The sequence below is a fragment of the Macaca mulatta genome, chromosome 14 (genome assembly GCF_049350105.2).
Source record: "Macaca mulatta isolate MMU2019108-1 chromosome 14, T2T-MMU8v2.0, whole genome shotgun sequence".
Classification (NCBI taxonomy): domain Eukaryota; kingdom Metazoa; phylum Chordata; class Mammalia; order Primates; family Cercopithecidae; genus Macaca; species Macaca mulatta.
The window spans coordinates 76,361,269-76,388,015 of NC_133419.1; the positions used below are offsets into that span (position 1 = coordinate 76,361,269).

A 26,747-nucleotide genomic window follows, 5' to 3' on the forward strand; every position below is an offset into this window, starting at 1 on the left:
GTATAGGTCTTTCACACCTTTCTTTAGATTTATTCCTAGTTATTTATTGATATTATATAGAAACACTGATTGATTTTTAATATATTAATTTAAACTCTTGCAATTTGTGGAATTTACTTATTAGTTCTAGTAGTTGGATTTTAAATTTCTTTGGATTTTTCTACATACACAGTCATAGCACCTTTAAGTAGATTTGCTTCTTCCTTTCCTATACCTATGGCTTTTATTTACTTTTAAAATGCATTATTATAATGGTTTGGACCTTGAGTACATGTGGAATAGAGTGATGAAAGTGGATATCTTTGCCTTTTTTTTTTTATTGTGAGTATAAGATTAGCTGTAGATTTTTTTCTATAAACCCTTTAGCAGATTGAGGAAGCTCCCCTTTCCTCCTAGTTTGTTGGGGGTTTTAAAAAATTTTTAACCAGTAACAGGTATTAAATTGTATCAAATGCTTCTTTTTTTTGAATCTTTTAAGATAATCATATGATCATTTTTCTTCATTCTGTCATTGATTGATTTTCAAATATTGTACCAACCTTGTATAGTATTTGAAAATCAGTCAGTAACAGAATGGTATAACCTACTGAGATAAACCCACTTGATCCAATTGCTTTGTCCTTTTCATATATTACTAGAGTTGATTTGCTAACATTTTGTTAATGATTTTTGCATTTATGTTCATGTGTAATAATTGGTCTATAATTTTTTTTTCCTATAGTGTTGTTCGTGTCATGTTTTGGTATCAGGGTTGTGTTAACCTCATGAAACAAACTGAAAGCATCCCCTCTTCTTCTTGGAAAGATTTTTGATACTACTGGCATTTTACCAGTGAAGCTATCTGAGCCTAGAGTTTCCTATGTGAGAAGATTTTTAATTACAAATTTAATTTATTTAACAGATAGTGGTTCTTTAGATTTTCTGTTTCTTTTGTTTGTTTTGGAAATTTGTGGATTTTAAACAGTTTGACTATTTTTTTTTTTTTTTTTTTTTGAGACGGAGTCTCGCTCTGTCGCCCAGGCTGGAGTGCAGTGGCGCTATCTCGGCTCACTGCAAGCTCCGCCTCCCGGGTTTACGCCATTCTCCTGCCTCAGCCTCCCGAGTAGCTGGGACTACAGGCGCCCGCCACCTCGCCCGGCTAATTTTTTTTGTAATTTTAGTACAGACGGGGTTTCATTGTGTTAGCCACGATGGTCTCGATCTCCTGACCTCGTGATCCGCCCGTCTCGGCCTCCCAAAGTGCTGGGATTACAGGCTTGAGCCACCGTGCCCGGCCCAGTTTGACTATTTCATTTAGGTTTAATTTATTGGCATAGAGTTGCTCATCATTTCTCCTTAATTCCTTTTAACTATCTGAAGGATCTGTAGTGATGTCTTGTCTTTCATGTTTATGCTGGTAATTTGTTTTCGAGCATCATTCTTTATCTCTCTTCTCTCTCACTTTTCACATCTACACCATCTTCCCTGTCACTATTTTAATTTAGGACAGAGCCATTTGTTACATGGACTGTTGGAATAACCTCACACTAACCTTCCTGTTTGCAGTCTCTTTTCTCTGTGTGCCATTCACCTTATTACAAGAAGAAATACCTTTCTAAAGTGCAAATGTAGTTAAATCTTTCCCAGCTTAAAACTTTTTAATTGTTTTCTAATGCCTTCAGAATAAAAATCTAAGCACCTTCATATGAAATACAAAACCATTAATGATAAGGTATTGATTTGTTTCCTAGATGCCTCTCTTTCCTGTGTTTCTTCTCCCTTTTTATCTCTCTCTGCAAGCCATAGGGAACTATACTTCACTGCCTTTGTAGGTATTCTAATTTGTCATTCTTTGTCTTAAACTTGAATGCAGGGTTTCTGATGTGATATGATCAATACTATCTTAGAACTTCTCCTTCAGTGAGATTGTTTTTAATATCTCATTGACATGGTCTCAGTTAACCTTTGTTAATAATTTACTTGACATATTTTTTTTATTCAGTGTATCTTCACATTCATAGAAATACATAGCCTCAAAGCACTTTTTTAGTCCAGTTTCAATTTATTACCTCAAATCATATTAAAAAATAGGAATGCATCTGTTTCCTATCACCAGAATACCTATCAGATAGCTACTTGATCTCTCCTTCCCAACAGCAGTGATGACGAGTTTTATTTCGGCTTGAGGGTGTTAGTGTTGATACTGACCACTCACCCATATTACTACATGATATATATTTCTTTCTTTATAGATTCTTTTGATAGTTTGCAAAATCAAGCAACATTCCTCTGAAATTGGCCAACCAGTTTGGAGGTAAAGCAGTTGTTTCTTTTTTAGTTAGTCCTTCACCTCTTTATCCCCAGGGGAATCAGGATGTCCCATGTTATTTTTCAAAGTCTAAATACTTCAAACTTTTATTCTCCTGTTGGGTTTGAAAGGGGGATGTTATTAGCTCTGTCGTGATGTAGCAGGGGCTCTGAAAGTCTATTTGGATAACACTGAAGATTGGAGGAAATGTGACTCTGTCTGTGTGTTTTAAGCCCCTAAGGTAAGATCAGAAAGCGTCTGGGGCAGTGAGAGCCAAATAGTTGAAGTCATACATTAATTATGGTCATGAATCATTTTTATTTTTGAAGTCTTTACCATTTGACAAGGTTGTTTGCATAGTACCAGTGAAGTTTTAGACAGCACTTTCCTACTTTTAAAGTAACAGGCTATTTTGTTGATTTCTTCTCTGGGTTGATGATGCCTATCATTTTTAGAATTCTGATAACATTTTTAGTAAAAATTGCTGTTTCCTTACTTGAATGAGTAGTCTCTATGTGATTTTTATTTTGATACACTATTTTGAAGTTACAAATATAGGAAACTCCCGCATTGATCTTCCAATTAATCTCCCACTGATGTCAAAAATATCAAATTTTGGAACTGTGCTTTTATGTTCAGACATTAGACATTAAGCCAGCAAATATATTTTGAGTCCCTCCTTTGTGCCACATTCTGTACTTAGCATTTGGAATATACATGAGAAGATGAAATTTATTTTACCCCCAGAAAGATCTAGTAAAATAGGCAAAGAAATAAAGAGTTGCTGTAAACTAGGGTTGTATAGTATTTATTGTGGTGCCATATACAAGTAGCAGATTTCCAGAGGAAGGAGTGCCTATACCTGTCTGTAATAGTCAGGGAAGGCCTTTGAAGAAGAGGTTGCTTGAGCTTCCTCTTAATGGATTAGGAATTTAGTTATCTGTTAAGGGATGTGAAGAACTTGTAGGCACATAGAACAGCTCACAAAGGGGTACAGCAGGAAGAAATGATAGGATATGTTTGGAGAGTTGCCAGTAGTTCAGCATTGCTGGAGATGAGGGTACAAGGTGAAAAATAATCAGGAATGAGACAGGATGTGTCAGCAGCGACTACATCACAAAGGGCCTTACCTGGATGTAAAATTACTGTAGAGCTATCTTTTTAAGAGAGTATTACTGTCAATGTAGATTAAACACACAAACACACCCAGACCATGAGGCAACAGGATGGAGTATAATCTCCTCTATTGGATTCCTTAGGATCCCTGAGGGATTTGTTGAATTCCTGGTCTCATGAACAAAATAGCTATATTGAGAGTTGGTCCTTTTTATATGACTTAAGAAATCATCAATAAATGTCAGGCAATTTCTAAAAGTACAGAATATATCATGAATATTTCTAGGGTTTACGGTAATAATAATAATAATAATATTGGCAGAGGTAGCAATACCGTCAAATGCCTAAGAAAATGAACCTCTCATGTATATGATGACTTTCAGGTTAGGATTGATGACCACCTTTTAAAAACAGAGGTAAAATTCACACACAGTGAAATGCACAGATCTTAGTATAAAATCTGTGAGTTTTGGTGTACTCCTTACCCTAATCAAGACATCAAAGCCAGGTGCAGTGACTCACTCTTGTAATCCCAACACTCTGGGAGGCTGAGGCGGAAGGATGGCTTGAGGCCAGGAGTTTGAGACAAGCCTGGGCATAGTGAGACTCTGTCTCTACAAAAAATTAGCTGGACCCAGTTGCACGCTCCTGTAGTCCCAGCTACTCGGAAGGCTGAGGCAGGAAGATCCCTTAAGTCCAGTAATTTGAGGGGGCAGTGAACTATGGTCATGCCAGTGCACTCCAACCTAGGTGACAAAGTGAGACCCCGTCTAGAAAAATAAAGACTTAGAACATTTCCATCACCTCAGATAGTTGCTTTGTTCCCTCTTCTCTCTATGTCAGTCCCAACCACTCTTGATTTGTCACCATAGGTTGGTTTTACCTGTTCTTGAACTTTGTGGAAAGGGAATTATACAATATGGACTTTTCTGTTTCTGGCTTTTTTCACTCAACATATTGTTTTTGAGATCCATCCATATTGTTGTATGTACCAGTGGTGTGTTCCTTTTTATTGCTAAGTAGATTTTCATTATGTGAATATAGCTCAACTGTCAATTCTTCTCTTTGATAGACATTTGGATTGTTTTCTATGAACATTCTTATACAAAGCTTCTTGTAGACATGTTTTTTATTTTTCTTGGGTAAATACCTAGGAGTAGAATTGCTGGGCCTTAGGTTAAATGTATGTTTAACTTAATAACTAATACTTTCTAAAAAAGGCACTGTTACTTTATTAGGCTGGTGGAAAAGTAATTGCAGTTCTTGGCCCCCCCCCCGCCCTTTTTTTTTTGAAATGGAATCTTGCTCTGTCGCCAGGCTGGAGTACAATGGCACGATCTCAGCTCACTGCAACCGCTGCTTCCCGGGTTCAAGCGATTCCCTTGCCTCAGCCTCCCAAGTAGCTGGGACCACAGGCGTGTGCCACCATGCCTGGCTAACTTTTTGGATTTTCGTAGAGATGGGGTTTCACCATGTTGGCCAGGATGGTCTTGATCTCCTGATCTCGTGGGTTCTTGCAATTTAAATTTAAATTTAAAATAATTGCAAGAACTGTAGTTACTTTTGCACCGGCCTGATACATTTTTGCCAGCAACGCATGCAAGTTTTAGCTGTTCCACATCCTTGCCAGCATTTAGTGTTGTCATTTTAATTTTATCTATTCTAACAGGTGTGAAATGGCACCTCATTATGATTTTAATGTGCATTTCCCTGATGACTAAGACTTTGAGTGACTTTTCCTATGCTTATTGGCCATTCTTGTATCTTTTTTGTGATGTGTTTATTTCACTCTTTTGTCCATTTTTAATTGACTGTCTTGATTACTGATTTATAAGAATTCTTTATAGTCAGATAGGTGCTTTGCAAATATTTCCTCCCAGTCTATGGACTGTTTTATTTTCCTAATGGCAGCTTTGTTAAGATTAACAGGTATTTCTCATTTTTTTAAAGTCTAGTTTATTCCTTTTTAATTTTATGATTAATTCTTTTTATGTCTTCTCTACTGAATATTTGTCTACCCCAAGGTTGCAAGAGATAGTCCTATATTTTTGGCCATAAGTATTATGATTTCAGCTTTTATATTTACTGTGATCCTCTTTAAATTAATTTTTGTGTGTATGAAATAGGAGATGAGATTGATTTTTCTCTATGCTTATTCAGTGTTTCATAGCACCTTTGTTTAAAAAACTTTGTTTTCTGCACTGATTTGCCTTGATTCCTTTGTCAAAAATTAATTTGCTGTATATGTGTAGGAGTATTATGGTGCACTTTATTCTCTTCTATTGATCTATTTATTTTTTAATCTCCATGACCATGCCATATTGTCTTAATTATGTAACTTAATAGAAACTCTTGAAATCTGGCCTATTTCAAGATTGGTTTGTCACTTCTAGATTATTTGCTTTTCTATATAAATTACAGTATCAGCTTATTAATTTCTGTCAAAAACAAAATCCTTTGGGACTGTGATTGGGAGTCTCAAGCTATTTACCCATTTGGGAAAAGCTGACATCTTTAACAATATGGAATCTTCCAGTCCATGTACATGTATTTTTTACTTACTAGTTCTTCTTTATTGTAGCAATGTTTTGTGACTTCAGGGTTGAGTCTTGCACATCTTTTATTTCATCCCTAAGTATTTTATGTTTTTTGATGCTGTCATTAAAGTATTATTTAAGAATTTCGTATCTCAATTGTTTGGGGCTAATACAGGAATACCTTGGAGATACTGAGGATTTGGTTCCAGGCTACCCCAATAAAGCAAATATCGCAACAAAGCAGTAAAGCAAATATTGCAATAAAGCGAGTCACATGAACTTCTTGGTTTCCCAGTGCATATAAAAGTTATGTTTACACTACGCTGTAGTCTATTAAGTGTGAAATAGCATTATGTCTAAAAACAATGTACATACCTTAATTAAAACATCTTTTATTGCTAGAAAATACTAATGATCATCTGAACCTTCAGCAAGCCATATCTTTTTGCTGGTGGAGGATCTTGCCTCCATGTCAATGGCTGCTGATTGATCAGATTGGTAGTTACTGAAGGTTGGAGTGACTGTGACAATTTCTTAAAATAAGACAACATGAAGTTTGACATATCAGTTGATTCTTCTTTCATGCATGATTCTCTGTATCATGCAATGCTGTTTGATAACATTTTACCCAGAGTAGAACTTCTTTCAAAATTGGAGTCAGTCCTTCCCCTCAAACCCTGCCACTGTTTTATCAGCTAAGTTTATGATGATATAAATTTTTTGTTGTCATTTCAACAGTGTTTATAGCTTCTTCACCAGGAGTAGATTCCATCTCAAAAAACCACTTTTCTTGCTCAACTATAAAAAGTAACTCCTCATCCAATCAAGTTTGATCATGAGATCACAGCAATTCAGTCATACCTTCAGGCTCCACTTATAATTCTAATTCTCTTGCTATTAAAACCATATCTGCAGTTACTTCCGCCACTGAAGTCTTGAACCCCTCAAAGTCATCCATGAGGGCTGGAATCAGCTTCTTCCAAACTCCTGTTAATGTTGATATTTTTACCTACTCCCATGAATCATGAATGTTCTGAATGGCATTCAGAATGGTGAATCCTTTCCAAAATGTTTTCCATTGATTTTGCCCAGATCCACTAGAAGAATGAATTATCTATGGAAGCTCTAGCCTTATGAATGTATTTCTTAAATAATAATACTTGAAAGTTGGAATGCCTCCTTTATCCATGGGCTACAGAATAGATAATGTGTTGGCAGACATGAAAACATTAATCTCCTTGTACATGCCCATCAGCACTCTGGGGTGACCAGGTGCATTGCCAATGAACAGTAATATTTTGAAAGAAATCTTTTTTTCTAAGCATTAGGTCTCAAGAGTCCTAAAATATTCATAAAACCGTGCTGTAAACAGATGCACTGTCATCCAGGCTTTGATGTACCATTTATAGAACACAGGCAGAGTAGATTTAGCATAATTCTTAAGGGCCCCAGGATCTTCAGAGTTGTAAATGAGCATTAGCTTCAACTTAAAATCAGCAGGTACATTAACCCCTAATAAGAGAGTCAGCCTGTCCTTTGAAGCTTTGAAGCCAAGCATTGACTTCTCCTCTCTAGCTATGAAAGTCCTAGATGGCATCTTCTTTCAACAGAAGACTGTTTCATCTATGTTGAAAACCTGTTGTTTAGTATAACCACCTTCACTGATGATCTTAGCTAGAGCTACCGAGTAACTTATTGCAGCTTCTCCATTAGCACTTCCTGCCTCACCTTACACGTCGATGTTCTAGGGATGGCTTCTTTCCTTAAACCTCATAAACCAATCTCTGCTGTCTTCCAACTTTTCTTCTGCAGCTTCCTTACCTCTCTCAGCCTTCAAAAATTTGAAGAGAGTTAGGTCCTTGCTCTGAATTAGGCTTTGGGTTAAGAGAATGTTGTGGCTGGTTTGATCTTCTATCCAGACCAGTAAAACTCTTTCCGCATCAGCAATAAGGCTGTTTTACTTTATCATTCACGTGTTCACCGGAGTAGCACTTTTAATTTCCTTCAAGAACTTTTCCTTTGCATTCACAACTTGGCTGACTGTTTCATGCAAGAGGCCTAGCTTTTGGCTTATCTTGGCTTTTCACATCCCTTCCTCACTAAGCTTTGTCATTTCTAGTTTTTGATTTAAAGTGAGAGATGTAGGACTGTTCTTTTCACTTGAACACTTAGAGGCCACTGTAAGGCTTGACCCAATTTCATTATTGTTGTGTCTCAGGGAATATGGAGGCCCAAGGCGAGGAAGAGAGACTGGGAATGGCCAATTAGTGGAGCAGTCAGAACACACAACATTTATCAATAAAGTTCACTATCTTATATGGGTGCAGCTCATGGTGCTCCAAAATAATTATAATAGCAACACCAAAGATCACTGATCACAGATCACCATAACAGATATAATAATAATGATAAAGTTTGAGATATTGTGAGAATTACCAAAATGTGACAGAGACATGAAGTGAGTACATGCTGTTGGAAAAATGGCTCCAGTAGACTTGATTGACTCAGGGTTGTCAAAAACCTTCAATTTGTTTATTTTTTTAAAGCAATATCTATGAAGCACAATAAAGCAAAGTGCAGTAAAGTGAGGTATGCCTACATACGGAAATATCATTGATTTTTTTTTTTTTTTGTATATTGACCTTATATCCCATGACCTTGCTAAATTAACTTACTAATTTTAGTGTTTGTTTTGTAGATTTCTGATGATTTTCCACATGACAATTATGTCATCTACAAATAAAGACAGTTTGACCATTTGGTATGGAAATGTATAAGAAATACATGAGCTATATTTAAAGATAAAGAAACCAGGCGCAGTGGCATAGTGCTGTAATCCTAGTACTTTGAGAGGCGGGCAGATTGCTTGAACACAGAGTTTGAGACCAGTCTGGGCAACATGGTGAAACCTCGTCTGTGCAAAAAATACAAAAATTAGCCAGGCGTGGTTGTGCATGCCCGTAGTCCCAGCTATCTAGGGGCCTGAGGTAGGAGAATCACTGGAGCCTGGGAGGTCAAGCCTGCAGTAAGCCGTGTTTGCACCACTGTACTCCAGCCTGGGCGACAGAGTGACACCCTGTCTCAAAATAAAATTAAATTAAAATAAAGATAAAGAGGCCAAGAAGCAAAAACACAAAACCATAACTTAAAAATAAAAATAGCTCTTAATATTTTCATTGTTCCTTGAAAGAGACCTTACTGAAAATGTAGTTGCTAGTTTGAACCTGGCCAAGTATTTAATTCCTCCTATTTGTCTTTTCTATCATCTTTTGGTTTTTTCTTATCTCTTTGAGAGTGCTATCTGCTTTGATTCAACCTTCTCAGCTGGGATTACTGTGAATTCCTTTTTTCTTTATGGATACCTAGAAGTAATAGTCGCCTTTGAGAACGGTGATACTCTCTCGGTGACTTTAGCAATCCACTTAATTTCACTGGGCCTCAGTTTCCATATCTATAAAATGATAGGATTTTACTATATTACTTTCTCAGGGCTCTTCCCGACTCCTTTGAGTTCTTCATCTTACCTGACAATACATCAGAGGCAGGCAGGCAGGTACAAAAAGGGTGTTTTAGAGCTTTAATGTTTTAGGATTTATTGTATTCCTTGTTATTTCATTGTGAATATGCTAGATAATTAAATAAATTGGGTTCATTATTAAATCTTTGTATCCTCAAGGTTTGTCATTTATATCTGAGGCTCTTTGTTGAGTTTACTGTCAACTCATTTTCATTTTTCTATAACTTATATTTCTAGGCTTCATAGAGCCCAGTGTGCAATTAAACAGACTCAGGTAACTGTTCAGAAAATTGGGAAGGAAATTGAAGAAAAACTAAGACTCACATCTACAAGCAATGAGCTGGTAGGTTTTTATGTATTTACCTGTTTACACTTCTTGTTTTCTAAAGGAGAGTATCATATTCTTCTAGGGTTAATTTAAAAAAACCCTTTAGATAGTTTTTATCTTATTAATGTTCTACTGAGAGTTCTATTGGCATTTAAATGTTGGAAATAAACTTTCCCATCTGCTAATAGTGTAACACGCAAAGTGCCTGCTTTATTCTGCTAGATGAAACTTTATATTACATAAAATTACTTAGAAGATAATTAACAGGCAGTTTTATTAATGTGAACTCTAAACATGAATTATATAGTGAATGAAAAATAGCTGCCAGGAGGAAAAAAAATAAACTATGGGAGCTAATCTACTTTTAAAAGATGAATTTAAAAAGTATTTGGACTGAGCAAAATAAGTCTGGTTTGTAGACAGTGATCTCTTTTGGGAAAACTCTTATTAAGGAGCCATTTCTAAAGAAACAGAAATCCTAACCCAAACGGGCAGATTGAAGATATTAATATAATTTTGAGTTGTTTTTCCTAGTGGAGTGGAAAAAATGTCTATTTTGTAATGAATATTGTGTTTTTGTAAGCACAGTAGTGGGTATGGCTAATAAACTGAGCTTTTTTTTAAAGCCATTTGGGTATGAATAGCTTTTGAGGAACTTTGTGCTGTGGATTGGACTTAAAATAAAATTCAGATCTTCAAATTAAGTTCTAGATAAAATTATTTAAATATTTGTTTGTGTGAACTCATTATCACAGATAGGCATCTTCCTATTGTCATTTACACCCGTCTCAGCTTAGCAGAGGGCCTTTACATCCCTAAACGAAAGCTTTTTGTTGCCTTGAAGATCTGCCCAAGATTATCATATAGTAGAAGTGTAGAAAAGCAGCAATGCACTTAACCTTACAGAAACTTCCCTTTCATGGAATTTGAAATTAATATGTTAGTTCAAACTGTATACAGTTGCTGATTTTATAGCTAGTGCTATACTTGGCAGGTAGCAAACATACAAAATAGGGTAGCTGCAATAGGTGTAGTAGTAATTCTTATTATTCACGTGACTTTCCTTGTCTATAAAAGCATCTTCCATTTCAAAGATGCTGCTAAACCACCTCTTGTTGTAACTTAGCCCCAGCAGAAGACTAAATTTCAGACTATTGAAGGGTGACGAAAAATCACTGATTTTAATTCTTTCTGTAGTGTATAAAAATGCTGGATTCTTAGAACCTTTGGGGAAAATTGGTAGGTTTTATTTTTGTTTTCCTCTCCCAAGGCAAGACTGTTAAATACTTGTTTCATTAAATGACAGCATATGCTTTATCTCAGTGTGGAAAAATGTATTTTTAATCCTGTTTTTAAAAGAATATAATTGGTGACACAGAGCAAGGTAACAGAATGTGTGAGTTTAAAGAGGTCAAGTTCAGAGGTTCACTGTGTGTTTTTATGCTGCCTAGTCAACACAGAAGAAAAATCACTGGATTTTTGAACTGAACGTGAACCTAGAAATCATCTAGTTCCCTAATAACCCCATTCAAAACTATAGCCCCCTCAGTACATTCTGTCCCTTTTCCTGCTCTATTGTTCCCTGTAATATTCATTATGATTTACCATGATACATATTTTGCATATTTTTCTATCTCTCTAAACTCTTTAAGGCGAGGGATTTTTGTCTCTCTCTCTCTCTCTCTTTTTTTTTTCTTCTTCTTTTTTCTTTTTACATTGGTGTATTTCCAGCATCTAGAAAAGTGTTTGCCGCACAGTAGGTGCTCAGTAAGTATTTGTTGAATTTAAGAATGAGTCTAGCATAATGTCCTCTTAAAATAGGACGGTAAAATGAAGCTTAAAGAAGGGAAACAGCTTTCCCACAATCATTTGACAATAGAGACAGATAATTTGGTTTACTTGTTTCCTTTTAGAGAATGTTAGAGAATAATGCCATCTACATGTTAGTGAGTCACTTTAAGGTTTACCTGTAGCATATTAGAAAACTTTACTATTTGTCTTTTACTCATTTACTTTTCAATTTGGCCCATGGCCATTGTATTCCAACCCATCCATTTCCAATATTTAAGAAATCATTTTCATTTTAACCTAAGTAAAAATTCAACAAGAAGGCATATTTGATGTTGAAAGAAATCGGATTACCTTCCAAGACCATGTGTGATTAACTGTGTTATAAGAAATTGGGTTCATACTTGGTGACTTTCAAAAATTTGGCATCTTCTCACATTACATGAATGCCTAACGTTTTTTGGCATTTAATTATATTATGAAATTTCTGCTGTTGTCATTTTGAATTTTTACTTACGTTTTATAATTTTTTTGTTTGTTTCAAGGTGAGATCTCACTATGTTGCCCGGACTGCTCTTGAACTCCTGGCCTCATGTGGTCCTCTCACCTGAGCCTCCCGAGTAGCTGGGATTATAGGCGTGTACCATCACGCACAGTTTGTTTCAGATTTTGTCAAATTCCTTTCCCGTATCTGTTTAGATAAATGTATGTTTTTTGTCTTCTGGTATTATGGTGAAATACATTGGTTGATTTTTTTTTTTTTTTGAGATGGAGTCTTGCTCTGTCCCCCAGGTTGGTGTGCAGTGGCACGATCTCAGCTCACTGCAAGCTCCGCCTCCCGGGTTCACGCCATTCTCCTGTCTCAGCCTCCTGAGTAGCTGGGACTACAGGCGCCCACCACCACGCCCGGCTGATTGTCTTTTTAGTGGAGACGGGGTTTCACCGTGTTAGCCAGGATGGTCTCGATCTCCTGACCTCGTGATCCGCCCGTCTTGGCCTCCCAAAGTGCTGGGATTACAGGTGTGAGCCACTGTGCCCAGCCGGTTGATTTTTTAATGTTAACCCAACTTTGCATTCCTGGGGAGAGCCCTCTTGGTCATGGTGAATTACTTTTTAACGCTTATTATTGGATTTAATTTGTTAAAAAATTTTAAAGAAATTATGTGTATGTATTTATAAAGAATGTTGGTCTGTAGTTTGTTTTCTTGTAATCTCTTTGTCTCATTTTGTTGTCAGGGTGACGTTGGCCTCAACTCACTTTTGGAAAGTGTTTTCCCCCTTTTTGTTTTCTGGAAGAATACGTGTCGAATGGGAATGTTAGGTAGAATTTACATTGAAGCCATCTGGGTCTGGAGGTTTTTTTGTGGGAAGGTTTTTGATCTGGGAATTCAGTTTCTTTAATAATTTACCTTTTGCATGAACTTTGGTAGCTTGTGTCTTTCAAGCATTTGTCCACTTCATTTAAGAGGTCAGTCTTTTTACATTTTAGCTATTCTAGCAGTTACATAGCATTTTCTCTTTTTGTTCTGAATCGTATTTCCATGATGAGCATTTTTTCATATCCTATTGGATATGCATGCATCTTTTAAGAATTATCAGTTTAGTGGCCCACGCCTGTAATCCCAGCAATTTGGGAGGCCAAGGCAGGTGGTTCACTAGGTCAGGAGTTCGAGATCAGCTTGGCCAATATGGTGAAATCCTGTTTCTAATAAAAGTAGAAAAAATTAGCTGGGCATGGTGGCGTGCATCTGTAGTCCCAGCCACTTGGGAGGCCGAGGCAGGAGAATCACTTGAACCCGGGAGGCAGAGGTTGCAGTGAGCCAAAATTGCGCCACTGCACTCCAGCCTGGGTGACAGAGTGAGACTCCATCTCAAAAAAAAAAAAAAAAAAAAGAAGTATCAGTTAAAATATTTTTGCCCACTAAAAATAAACTCTTTATTTTAGATTTATAGGAGACTTGCCAAGATAATTCAGAGAGTTCTCACATACCTTTCATCTGGTTTCCCTAATGTTAACATCTTACATAACCATGGTACATTTGACATGGTGCATGGTTAATAAAAAGAAGGACATTGATATGATATTATTAACTATGGATTTTATTCACATTTCACCAGTGTTGCCATTAATGTCTTTTTGAAAATAAATAAACTTTGAATTTTAGAAGAGTTTTAGATTGATAGAATTATCACAAAGATAGTACAGGGACTTACCCTATATGTACCACACCCAATTTCTCCTATTATTAATATCTTGCCTTAATGTGGTACATTTGTTACAATTGATGAACCTATATTGATAAATTATTGTTAACCAAGGTCCATGGAACCAAGGTTCAGTTTTTTTTTTTTTTTCCCCCAGCTTTTAACTAATGTCCTTTTTCTATTCCATAATCCTATCCAGGAAAATATACTGCATATAGTAATAGTAATCATACTTCCTTAGATTCTTCATGGTTTTGAAAATCTTTCAGACTTTTCTTATTTTTGATGACCCTGACAGTTTTGAGGGCTTTGACGGGGCAGGTATTTTATAGAATATTCCTTAATTAGGATTTGTCTGATGTTTTTCTGTTGATTGACTGGATTCTGGTGCCTATTGTTGTTTCAGTATTTAGTCCAGGAAACCACATTGGATTTAGTCATCATTTTTTCCTAGTCTTCTCCTATCTATGTGTTTGTTTTCCTTTTTAAAATCACTGACTAATCACTGTTGATGTAAACCTCGGTCTTTTGGTTAAGGTAATATCTCCCAGGTTTCTCCAATACAAAGTTCCCTTTCAATACTCTGTTTTTTGAAAACAAGTTACTTAGTTAGCCTACAGTCAAGAGGAAGGAAATTAAATTCCACCTCCTGGATGGGGGAATATGTACATATATTATTTGAAATTCTTTGAGAGGAAAATGTGTCTCTTCTCCCACCACTTATTTGTTTATTTAATGACTTGCTAGTGTGGGCTCATGCATGTTTATTTTATACTTTGGGTTACAATCTAGTACTATGTTATTTATTTTCTTGCTCAGTTTTGGATTTGGCCATTGAGAGATCTTTCCAGTTGGCTCTTACGTCCTTTTGATACACCCCTATCTCTTTGTTTGTTTTTAAAAGACTTCCTTACTCCTTGGCACTATGTGATCCAGTCTCATCTTGTGTTTTCCCCATCCCAGCCCTAGAATTAGCCATTTCTCCAAGAGCCCTGTTCCTTTTGTTTAATAATGATATTAAACAAATATTAAATGTTATTAATTTAATTAAAACATTAAATAATGATTTAATATTTTAATTAAAAATTAAATTTAATATTAAAATATTAAATTTAATATCAAATATTAAATAATGATATTAAACAAGATGTGGGCTTGTTGCCACTGGATTGCTTCTAGGATCTCTCAGTGGACAGAGCTATGTATGCACATGTTTCTATCTCTCTCTCTATGTATTAAAATGAGTTGGGGCCGGGCATGGTGGCTCGTGCCTATAATTCCAGCACTTTGGGAGGCCGAGGTGGGCGGAACACAAGGTCAGGAGATAGAGACCATCCTGGCTAACACGGTGAAACCCCACTCTACTAAAAATACATTTTAAAAAATTACCTGGGCGTGGTGGTAGGCGCCTGTAGTCCCAGCTACTCGGGAGGCTGAGGCAGGAGAATCACCTGAGTCTGGGAGCCTGAGGTTGTAGTGAGCCGAGATCGCACCACTGTACTACAGCCTGGGCGACAGAGCGAGACTCCGTCTCACAAAAAAAAAAAAAGAAAAGAAAAGAAAAGAAAAGTTAATACTAATCATTTATACTTTAATACCACAAAGTGCTTTCTAGCTGTCCCCTTCATGTTGTTTATTTGTATTATCTTTTTCTGATAGTGAGAAACCTGGCTCCCATTATCTGTCATTTATGTACTCATTTGTTCAGTCCTAGTATATGTGTAAAGTAGTTTCAGATTTGTTCTCTCTTGCTCCCGCTGTCTTCTTTAAGGAAATAAGGTCTTGCTCTGTCACCCAGGCTAGAGTGCAGTGGCACGATCATTGCTCACTGCAGCATCAAACTCCTAGGCTCAAGTTGTCCTGCCTCAGCCTCCTGAGTAGCCACCTGCCCAGATAATTTTCTATTTTTTGTAGAGGCAGACTTGCTGTATTTCTCAGGCTGGCCTCAAACTCCTGACCTCAAGCAATCCTCCTGCTTCAGCCTCCCGAAGTCTTTTCTCTTTTTTATTGAAATGGAGTCTCATTCTGTTGCCCAGGCTGGAGTACAGTGGCACGATCTGGGCTCACTGCAAGCTCCGCCTCCCGGGTTCACACCATTCTCCTGCCTCAGCCTCCCAAGTAGCTGGACTACAGGTGCCCGCCACCATGCCCAGCTAACTTTTTTTTTATTTTTTATTTTTAGTAGAGATGGGGTTTCACCATGTTAGCCAGGATGGTCTCAATCTCCTGACCTTGCGATCTGCCCACCTTGGCCTCCCAAGGTGCTAGGATTACAGGTGTGACCCACCGTACCCAACCAGTCTTTTTCCATTTTTAATTCAGATTTTTGTCTTCTTATTTTTGGTTTGTAAGTATATGTGTGTGTTTCTGTATACAAATCCTTTTTCTGTTTTGTGTGTTGGGAATACTTTCTTTTTGGTCTGTGTCTTGCCTTTTTGTATTCTTAACAGTATTTTCTAAAGAGCAAAAGTTTTGAAGTTTGATGAAATCCAATGTATTTAATTTTAATTTAATTTTTTGTGTTCAGGGATTTTTGTGTTAGAAATATTTGCGTAACCCAAGGTCACAGGAATTTTCTCCTATGTTTTGTTCTAACAGTTTAATAGTTTTGGGCTTTACATGTGTATCTCCAATCCACCATTCTTACAGTTCTGTAGTTCATTGTTTTGTATCACATAAGTAAGGGTAATTTTTTCCCCCTGCATGGATATCCAGTTGATATCCATCATTGGATATCATGATTAGCATCGTTTATTGAATAGTCTTTTCATTCCTCATTTAATTGCCTTGATATGTTTGTTCAAAATCAATTGATCATATATGTGTACATCTATTTCTGGATTTTCTATTCTGTTCCATTGATCTATATGTCTGTATTTCCCCAATAGCCAACTCACTTATTATTGTAGATTTGTCATCTTAAAACTTGACCGGGTAAATCTTCCAACTTTGTTTTTTTTTTTTAGACTTCTGTGGTTTTTCTGGGTTCTCTATATTTCCAAGTTAATTTGAGAATCAGTTTGTCAATTCCTACACACACACAAAAAAGGCCTGCTGGAATTTTGATAAGAAGCTGTAGATAAAATTATGGAGAATTGCTGTCTTAACAATATTAGGTCTTTCAGTCCGTGAACATCGTGTATATCTCTTTTACTTAGATTTCTCTCTGATTCTCTTTATAATGTTGTAGCTTTCACTGTAGAGATTTTGGACATCTTTTGTTAGAGTTATTCTTAAGTGTTTTATGGGAGTTTTTTGGCAGGGGAGGCATTATTACAAGTGGAACTGTTTTTGAATTTTTATTTCTCATTTGTTTGCTGCTAGTATGTAAGAATACAATTAATTTTAACTTATTAATCTTCTATATTACAATCTTGTTTTATTAACTTATTCATTATGCTAGTTATTTATAGTTTTTTGGGATTTTCTGTGTAAACAATCATAACGGCAAACTTGTAGAGTTTTATGCCCTTTATTTGATTTTCATCCATTACAGTGTTGGACAAAAAAGTAGTTAGAACAGGAATCCTCACCTTGTTACTGGTTTTAGGGAGAAACCATTCATCGTTTCTCTATTAAATATAGTACTACGAATGCCCTTCATTAATTTTAGGAAGTTCCTCTTATTCCTAGTTTCTGAGAGTTTTTATCATGAATAGACATTGAATTTTGTCAGATGGTTTTTCTGTATCCATTGAAATGATCATATGGTTTTTTTCTTTATTCTCTTATTGGTTTATTTTCAAATGTTTAACATTGCATTTCTGCAATAAACCTACATTGATTATAATATATAATTATTTCTGTGTTTTGTTGGATTTGTTCTTATAATTTTTTTTCCTTCATATTGTCTTGGGTTTGCTTTGGTAATAATTTAAGAAATTTTTCACCTGTATTTATTAGGGATGTTGTGATACAATGTTTTGAATTGCCTTTTCGGATTTTGGTAGTAGGATTATGGTAGCCTGGTAAAATTAGTTGGGCAGTGTTCTTTTTTTCCTATTCCATCTTGCCCAGGAGCAGAAATCTGGACCTTTTAAATATTTTCTAGTTCTCTGCTGATATTTCACATCCTTTTATTCACTATAAGAATATTTCAATTTTTGTTGACATATTCGTGGGAGTGGCTTTAAAGTTTTTGGTAATCCTAACATCTGGATCATCTTGGGGTTGGCATCTGTTGGTTTTCTCCTCCCTAGAGAGTGAGTCACATTTTCCTGACTCTTCATATATTGGGTAATACTGCATAGTATCTTGGACATTGTGAATGTAATTTGGTGGAATCTCTGGATTTTGTTACTTTGTTCCAAAAAATGTTGATGTTTTTATTTTAGCAGATAGTTAACTTGGTTAGACTCAAACTGTCATGCCTGCAATGAACATTGGCTCAGATTTCAGTGTAGTCCTTTTACCCTTAGGCACAAGCTTCTTTCTGTTTGTCTCACGCATGTGTAGTATAGGACTTAAGAGACTTAGGTTGAATTTAAACAGAATCTAGGGTGCCCATTCTCTGCCTTCCTCTATTTTTGCACTCTTGATTGCCTGACCATTTTTCCCTGGTTCCTCTGGTCAGAAAGAAAGTTGACTTTCTTTTGGAGTTTGCAGCCACCCTCAGGGAAAAGCCACAGAAAAGGGGAATTTCATTTTATTGGTTGTTTATGCCAAGTTCTGACTCAACTCCAAAATATGCCTGCCATTGATCATTCTCAAGAACTTTCAAGTAGTGATTTTTGTATTTTTTCCATAGTCTATATCTGTTATCCATAGTCTGTGTCCTCTATGAGAGGACCAATTTGTTGCGTACTTACTCTTTTACACCAGAAGCAGAGCTCCTGTACATTTTATTATTACATATTTTTGCTGTATCCTCCTGGCTAAACCCGGGTTCTAAGCCTGTTATTGCTAAGTCTATGAAATTAATTGATTGGAAATATTTTCTAAGGAAATCTTTTCCTTTTCTTAGTGGTTGACTAGGTGTAGGTGCAGTAGAAACAACCTGTAAATGACATTTAAAAGCAAATGTGTTAAGTTTTGGGACAGCTGCCACAGTTTTAAAAACTTTTTTCTGATTGTTAATTATTTTCAATTTTGGGGGGTTAAATTACTATAGATGAAGATAAAATATACCCTAAGCTGTCAATTCTCAAAGTTTTTGTCTCAAGACCCCTTTATACTCTTAAAAATCTCAAAGAATTCAGCAATACCTTTTTGTGAAAAATAAGCATATTTTTCTGAACAAAAGGTTTAATTAGCATTGCATTGCTTAAATATTTTGTGAATTTAACTCTATTAAGCTTATGTCTAGCCTAATAAAAGACACCTGGATTTTCACATCTGCTTCTGCAGTGAATCTGTTGCAATATCATAAGTCTTGCAGATTCTGGTAAACTCCATCATAGACTTATGAGAAAATGAGGGTGGAAAAGAGGCATACAGCTTAGTATTATGCTATTATATTTTATCTTACAAGAGTCTGTAAAGATGTCAGGAACCCTCACGATTCCCAGGAACATGCTTTAGGAACTTTTGCCCTAAGGCAAAAAGTTTTAACTCCAATATCATCAATGTGAAGACATTTGTTCCGTTACTAAGAGAACATCTCATATCAAAAATACAAAATCCAAAACACCCCAATGAGCATTTTCCTTGAGTGTCATGTTGGTGCTCAGAAAGTTTCAGATTTTGTAGCGTTTTGAACTTCAGATTTTCAGATTTGGCATACTCAACATATAATATGTTATTTATACGTTAGTCATCTTTCTGAAATGAATGTTTAACATTTCCCATTTTTTTTGGCAACGACTCATATATAGGAATGTGTGTATCTGTGATTTTCAGTTCACATATAGTGTTGTATAGAAACACTAAAATCTAATTAAAAGTAATCTATTGGAGATATATGTGTGACATTACACTTGGAGTAAACAGATAAATAGAACACTGAAACTTATTAGAAGATTATGGAACATTAAGATCTTTGAGCAATTCGTCTTTGATGCATTAGAAAGGAAGCAGAACTAGATTCCACATGGGTTTGTTTACTCATCAGAAATTGGAGCCAACAATTCTGGTTTTGAATGACTTGATATATTTCTATAAATGAGCCAGTTTCTGAACATGGACCATAACACAAACACTATACACATACATGCCTTCCCATATTAATGTAGTATTTAGATTAACTTGTAACCTTAGTTCTTTAAATCTAGAAAACATATCTCAGTATGTACCCTGGAATAGAGCAGATTATCCTCCTAGCCAGGCATATCCCTGTGTTTTCTGAAGATTTGCTTTTCTTTTTCTGTATTTTCTTTCTCTGCCCAGGTAGAATTCAATTTACATATTTTGTGGAAAAATTCAAGTTAAGCAAGTTGAATACCTCACTCTTTGTGGGAAAAGATTGCTTCCTAAAGATTTTACCTTTTTCCTCAGTGATGTAAGAACACCTTAGGCTTCTTGATTATACTATTACATTGCTAAAGAAAACTCAGATTGTTTCTTCATTCCTTTTTCTTTCATAATAAACAAGCTCATTGACTTTTTTTCTAATTATTTTTATAATACATATAAGATTTATGATCTCATTTCATTTTTAAATGTACAGCCCAGTGGTATTAAATACCTTCAAAATGTCATGCAACCATCATCACCATCCATCTCCAGAAGTCTTTTAAACTGAAACTGTACCCATTAAACACTAACTCCTCGCTTCCCTCTACTCCCAGCCCCTTGCAACTACCATTCTACTTTTTGTCTCTGTGACTTTGACTGTACTCTATAAGGAACTCATATAAGTGGAATCATGCAGTGTATACCCTTTTATGGCTGGCAGTTTCACTTAGCATAATGTCCTCAAGATTCATCCATGGTGTAGCATATTGCAGAAATTTCCTTCCTGATTAAAGCTGAATAGTATTTCATTGTATGTATGTACCATACTTTGCTTATCCATTCATTTATTGATAGACACTTCGATTGCTTCTGGATCTTAGAACGTTGTGGACTTTTGGTTTCTGTTTTTACAGTGGGCCGGCAGGGCAAAATGGCTTTTATCTACAGTAGACCTAAATTCACAGAAGGTAGAGACCATTTCTCATTCATTTAGAAGCATGTAGTAGGGCCTTTATTAATGTTTGGTTTGTTTAGAAACATTCTTTGTAAAGCCATATTTCATAGACCTTTCAAGCTAAATATAATAGTGATTGGAAATAAGTTTTTCTGCTGTTTTCTCAGCTTGAATGTCTTTAACAGATGATCATACCATCTGTTTAGAATCAGTATTTCAGGGATGAGTAAGAAAGCATCTTGGGTGAGAAATGATTGCTGTAAGTACTTTTAACACATTGCCAAAAATCATTTTCCATGCCCGTTGCTTCAACAAGGCCATAGCATGATGCATCTCACTGAGTTCCCAGGCTTCCTCACTGTCTGTGAGTCAAATCAAGATACTAACCTTTTCCTTTTAAAGTTTTCTATCAGCTTATCCTGGATCCTTAGTAACCTATTTATTTAATGGATGAGTTTTGTAGTTACAATTTTAATTGTTTATACCTTAGGAAGGAGATAAAAATTTACTAGCTATAACCAATTTGCTGTTTGCTTAAGATTTATGTCATGGAAAATCATGAAAAGTATATTAGTGACACTGATAAAGACCAGGAGAGAAGGACATACACATTCACAGTGCAGTAATTGTGTGTGTATGCACACATATTCAGGCACATACATACTCATTTTGGGGACAAAATTTCAGATTTGTATCTGGAGGTAAATTCAGGCAAGGCTTTTGGAGCAAAAAAGAGGCTGGGTAAAGTTTAAGCAGTGGTTTGATGTAATATTTATATGGAAACATAAGTTAACAAACAAGTTTAATTGTATCCCTGGCTGGTAGAATGGGTCAGGAATTTTGTTTTATTAAATGTGTATTCATTAAAATTGATTTTTAATATGACTTAAAAATAAACTTTCTTTTTCAAGGTAGTTTTAGATTCATAGAAAAATTAGGCAGAAAGTACAGACTTCCCATATAACCCACCCCATCCCCAATTTCTTCTGTTATAACATCTTGTACTAGTGTGGTACATTTGTTATATTGGTTAATTAATATTAATACATTATTATTAACTAAAGTCTATAGTTTACATTAGGGTTTACCCTTTATGTTATACAGTTCTATGAGTTTTGACAAATGTATTGTATTATGTATCTATACAGCATCAAACAGAATAGTTTCATTGCCCTAAAAATATCCTATCCTCCACGTGTTCATCCTTTTCTCCCTCCCCTGGTGACTGATCTTTTTACTGTCTCTATAATTTTGCCTTTTCCAGAATTTTATACAGTAGGAATCATACAGTATGTAGCTTTTTCAGACTGGCTTCTTTCATTTAGCAATATGCATTTATGATTTCTCTGTCTTTTGATGGGTTGATAGCTCATTTCTTTTTATCACTGAATAATACTCCATTGTATATATACCACAGTTTATCTGTTGACTTATTGAAGTATATCTTGGTTGCTTCCAAGTTTTGGCAATTATGAATAAAGTTGTTGTAGACATTTGTGTGTAGGTTTTTGTGTAAACGTAAGTTTTCAATATCCAGGTTAATATATGAGAGTATGATTGCTAGATTGTATAGGAAGCCTATTTTAGCTTTGTAAGAAACTGCCAGACTGTCTGCCAAAGTGGCTGTACCATTTTGCATTCCCACCTTCAGTGAATGACAGTTCGTGTTGTTCCATATCTTTGCCAGCATTTGGTGGTACGAGAGTTTTCGATTTTATTCTAATGGGTATGTAGTCATATCACATTGTTGTTTTAACTTGCAATTTCCTAATGACTTATGATGTTAAGCATCTTATAGATGGCATGCTTGCCATCTATATATCTTCTTTGATAAGATACCTGTTCAGTTCTTTGTTGTATTTTTAAATTGGGTTGTTTGTTTTCTTTTTTTTTTGGAGACGGAGTCTCGCTCTTTCACCCAGGCTGGAGTGCAATGGCACGATCTTGGTTCACTGAAACCTCTACCTCCCAGGTTCAAGCAATTTTCCTCCCTCAGCCTTCCAAGTAACTGGGATTACAGGTGCACCCCACTGTGCCCTGCCAGATTTTTTTTGTAATTTTGTCAAAGATGGGGTTTCGCCATGTTGATCAGGCTGGTCTCGAACTCCTGACTTGAGATAATCTGCCTGCCTTGGCCTCCCAGCGTGCTGGTGTTACAGACGTGAGCCACTGCACCCAGTCAGGGTTGTTTGTTTTCTTAATGTTGAATATTAAGAGCTTTTTGAGGCCAGGCCCAAGTGGTAGATCACACTTGGGCAACATAGTGAGACCCTGTCTGTATTTTTTTTTTTTTTTTTAATGAGAATTCTTTGTATATTTTGGATACCAGTTCTTTATCAGGTATGTTTTTTGCATAGTTTTTCTCCCAGTCTGTGGCATGTCTTTACTCTTAACACAGTATCTTTGGCAGATTTTAATGATTTCCAAGATACCAATTTCTTTTTTTGTGGATCTTGCTTTTGGTGTTATATCTAAAAAGTTATCTCCAAACCCAGAGTCTTCTGTGTTTTCTCCTGTGTTATCTTCTAGAAGTATAATTTTTAATTTCACATTTAGATCTGTAATGCGTTTTGAGTTAACTTTTTGTGAAGGGTGTAAGGCCTGTATCTAGATTGATTACTCCCTCCCTCCCTCCCTCTGTTTCTTCCTTCTTTCCTTTCATTTTTTGCATGTGGCAGTCCAGTGGTTTCATCATTTGTGAAAAGACTATCCTTTCTGCATTGAATTGCTTTTGTTTCTTTGTCAAATATTCTTTGACTATATTTGTTTGGGTATATTTCTAGGCTCAGTTCCATTTGATTGATCTATTTGTCTGTTCTTTTACCCATACCACCCTGTCTTGATTACTGTAGTTTATGGTAATTCTAGACATCGGCTACTGTCAGTTTTCCAACTTTGTTCTTCTCCTTCAATATTGTATTGTGTATTCTGGGTCTTTTGCCTTTATATAAACTTCACAATCAGTTTTGATACTAACAAAATAATTTGATGGATAATTGGATAATTTGATTCCACTTGTTCATTGTTGTTACACAGGAAGACATCTAACTTTTTATACATATTAATTCTATATTCTGCAATCTTGCTATAATTACTTTTTCCAGGAGGGTGTTTTTTTGTTTTGTTTGTCAATTCTTTTGGATTTTCTATATAGAGACAAAAATATTATCTGCAGACAAAGATCGTTTTATTTCTTCTTTCCCAACATGTGTAGCTTTTTTTTTTCTTTTTCTTGTCTTATTTCATTAGCTAGGACTTCAAGTATAACTATGTTGAATAGGAATGAAAGGTGTCATCCTTGTCTTGTTTTCAGACATAAGGGATAAGCATCTAGTTTCTTACTATTAAGTATGATGTTAGCTGTAGATTATTTGGTAGATGTTCTTTACCAGTTAAGGAAGTTCCCCTCTTTTCCTCATTAACTGAAAGTTTTTATCATGAATCATCATTGGGTTTTGTCACATGCTTTTTCTGTATCTATCAATATGTATGATCATATCATTTTTTCTTCCTCAGCCTGTTGATGTGATGAATTACATTAATTGCTCTTTGAATGTTGAACCAACCTTGCCTACCTGGGATAAATTCCATGTTGCCATGTTATATAATTATTCTTATACATTGTTGGATTTGATTTGCTAATATTTTGTAGTGTCTTTGTCTGATTTTTGTGTCAGGGTGATGCTGGCTTCACAGAATGAGTTAGAAAGTGTTCATCAGCTTCTAATTTCTGAAAGAGATTCTGAAGAACTGGTATTGTTTCTTACTTAAACATTTAGTAGAATTTGCTGTGAAACCAAGTAGAACTTTTTTTTTTTTTTGGTCCTGTTTTGGAAGGTTAGTAATTGTTGATTTAATTTCTCTCTCTCTCTTTTTTCTTTTTCTTTTTTCTTTTTTCTTTTTTTTTTTTTTTTTTTGAGACAGAGTCTTGTTCTGTTGCCCAGACTGAGTACAGTGGCACAATCGTGGCTCACTCTAGCCTTGAACTCCTGAGCTCAAGTGATCCTTTCACCTCAGCCTCCTGAGTAGCTGGGACTACAGATGCATGCCACCACATCCAGCCAATTTTGTTAATTTTTTTAATTTTGTATGGACGGAGTTTCACTGTGTTGCCTAGGCTGGTCTCCAACTTCTGGGCTCAAGCAGTCCTCCCACCTGGGCTTCCTAAAGTGTGAGATTACAGCCATGTGCCACCATATCCTGCCTAATTTCTTTATTACCTCTTTCTCCTACTGTGAGTTTTGGTAAATTGTCTTTCAAAGAATTGGTTTATATCATCTAAGTTACCAAACTTCTGGGCATAGAGTTGTTTATAGTATTTTTTTATTCTTCTGATGTTTGTGAGATCAATTGTGATAACCCCTCTTTCTTCATATTAGTAATTTTTGCCTTTTTTCTTTTTTCTTGAATAGTCTGGCTAGAATTTTTTAAAATTTTATTATTATTATTATTATTATTATTATTTTGAGACAGATTTTCACTCTTGTTGCCCAGGCTGGAGTGCAATGATGTGACCTCAACTAACTGCAACTTCCACATCCCAGGATCAAGCAATTCTCCTGCCTCAGCCTCTCAAGTAGCTGGGATTACAGGTGCCTGCCACCATGCCCAGCTCATTTTGTATTTTTAGTAGAGATGGGGTTTCATCATGTTGACCAGGCTGGTCTCAAACTCCTGACCTCAGGTGATCCGCCTGCCTCAGTGTCCCAAAGTGCTGGGATTACAGACCCAGCCCTGACTAGAGTTTTATCAATTTTATTTACCTTTTCAAAGAACCAGTTGTTGGTTTCATTGATTTTTCTGTAGTGGATTTATTCTATTTAGATTTAGCTGGCTTCTTGAATGTGTAGATTTCTTTCTTCTGCCTAATTTGGTAAGTTTTTTAGTTCTTTTAGACACAGTCTTGCTCTGTCGCCCAGGCTGGAGTATAGTGGCATTATCTTGGCTCACTGCAACCTCCACCTCCCGGGTTCAAGTGATTTTCCCACCTCAGCCTCCTGAATAGCTGGGATTAAAGGCGCCCACTACCATGCTTGGCTAATTTTTTTATTTTTAGTAGACACGGGGTTTCACCATGTTGGCCAGGCTGGTCTCAAACTCCGGACCCCGAGTGATCTGCCCACCTCAGCCTCCCAAAATGCTAGGATTACAGGTGTGAGCCACTGTGCCTGCCCCTAATTTGGCAAGTTTTTTAGCCATTATTTCTTTTCTTTTCCTTTTTTTTTTTTTTTTCTGGTGACAGGATCTTGCTCTGATACTCAGGCTGAAGTACAATAGCATGATCATAGCTTACCACAGCCTTAAACTCCTAGGCTTGAATGACCCTCCTGCCTCAGCCACTGAGTCGTTGGGATTACAGGCATGAGCCACCTTGCCTGGCTCCATTATTTTTTCAAGTACTTTTTCAGTCATTCTTTGTTTCTCTTTTCTTTCTAGTACTCTGATGACACAGAAGTTAGCTCCTTTGGTATAGTTACACAGGTCCCTGATGTTTTGTTCTTTTTTTTAAAGGCTATTTTCTCTCTGTTGCTAAAATTGGTAGTTTCAGTATTCTGTTCACAGACTTTTCTCTGTTTCCTCTATTCTGCAATTGAGCCTATTCACTGAGTTTTTGTTATTTTTTGTTCTAAAATTTCCATTTGGTTCTCTATATCTTCTGTTTCTTTGCTAAGACTTTCTAGGTTTTTCTTTTCTACTTTTTCATTTGTTTCAAGCATGTTTTTAATTGCTATTGAAGCATTTTTATGTTGACTGCTTTTAGGTCTTTATCAGATAATTGTAACATGTCTATCATGTCAGTATTGGCATCTGTTGCTTGTGCTTTTTCATTTTCTTTGACATTTTCCTGGTTCTCGGTGTGGTAAGTGGTTTTTGATTGAAACTTGGACATTTTGGGCATTATG

General features: G+C 36.0%; 1 protein-coding gene across 12 annotated transcripts in view; it reads left to right on the forward strand.

The window, feature by feature from the left end:
* UVRAG (UV radiation resistance associated) overlaps positions 1 to 26,747 on the forward strand; it is a 329,617-nt gene that overhangs the window by 141,992 nt on the left and 160,878 nt on the right. For all 12 annotated transcript variants that reach the window (XR_013404176.1, XR_013404177.1, XR_013404178.1 and 9 more), the window contains one exon: positions 9,695 to 9,800. Coding sequence is in view for 9 of the 12 variants with exons in the window: in XM_077963910.1 (XP_077820036.1) it covers positions 9,695 to 9,800 (106 nt within the window). In the remaining 3 variants the exon portion in view is untranslated. The remainder of the gene's footprint in view (positions 1 to 9,694; positions 9,801 to 26,747) is intronic.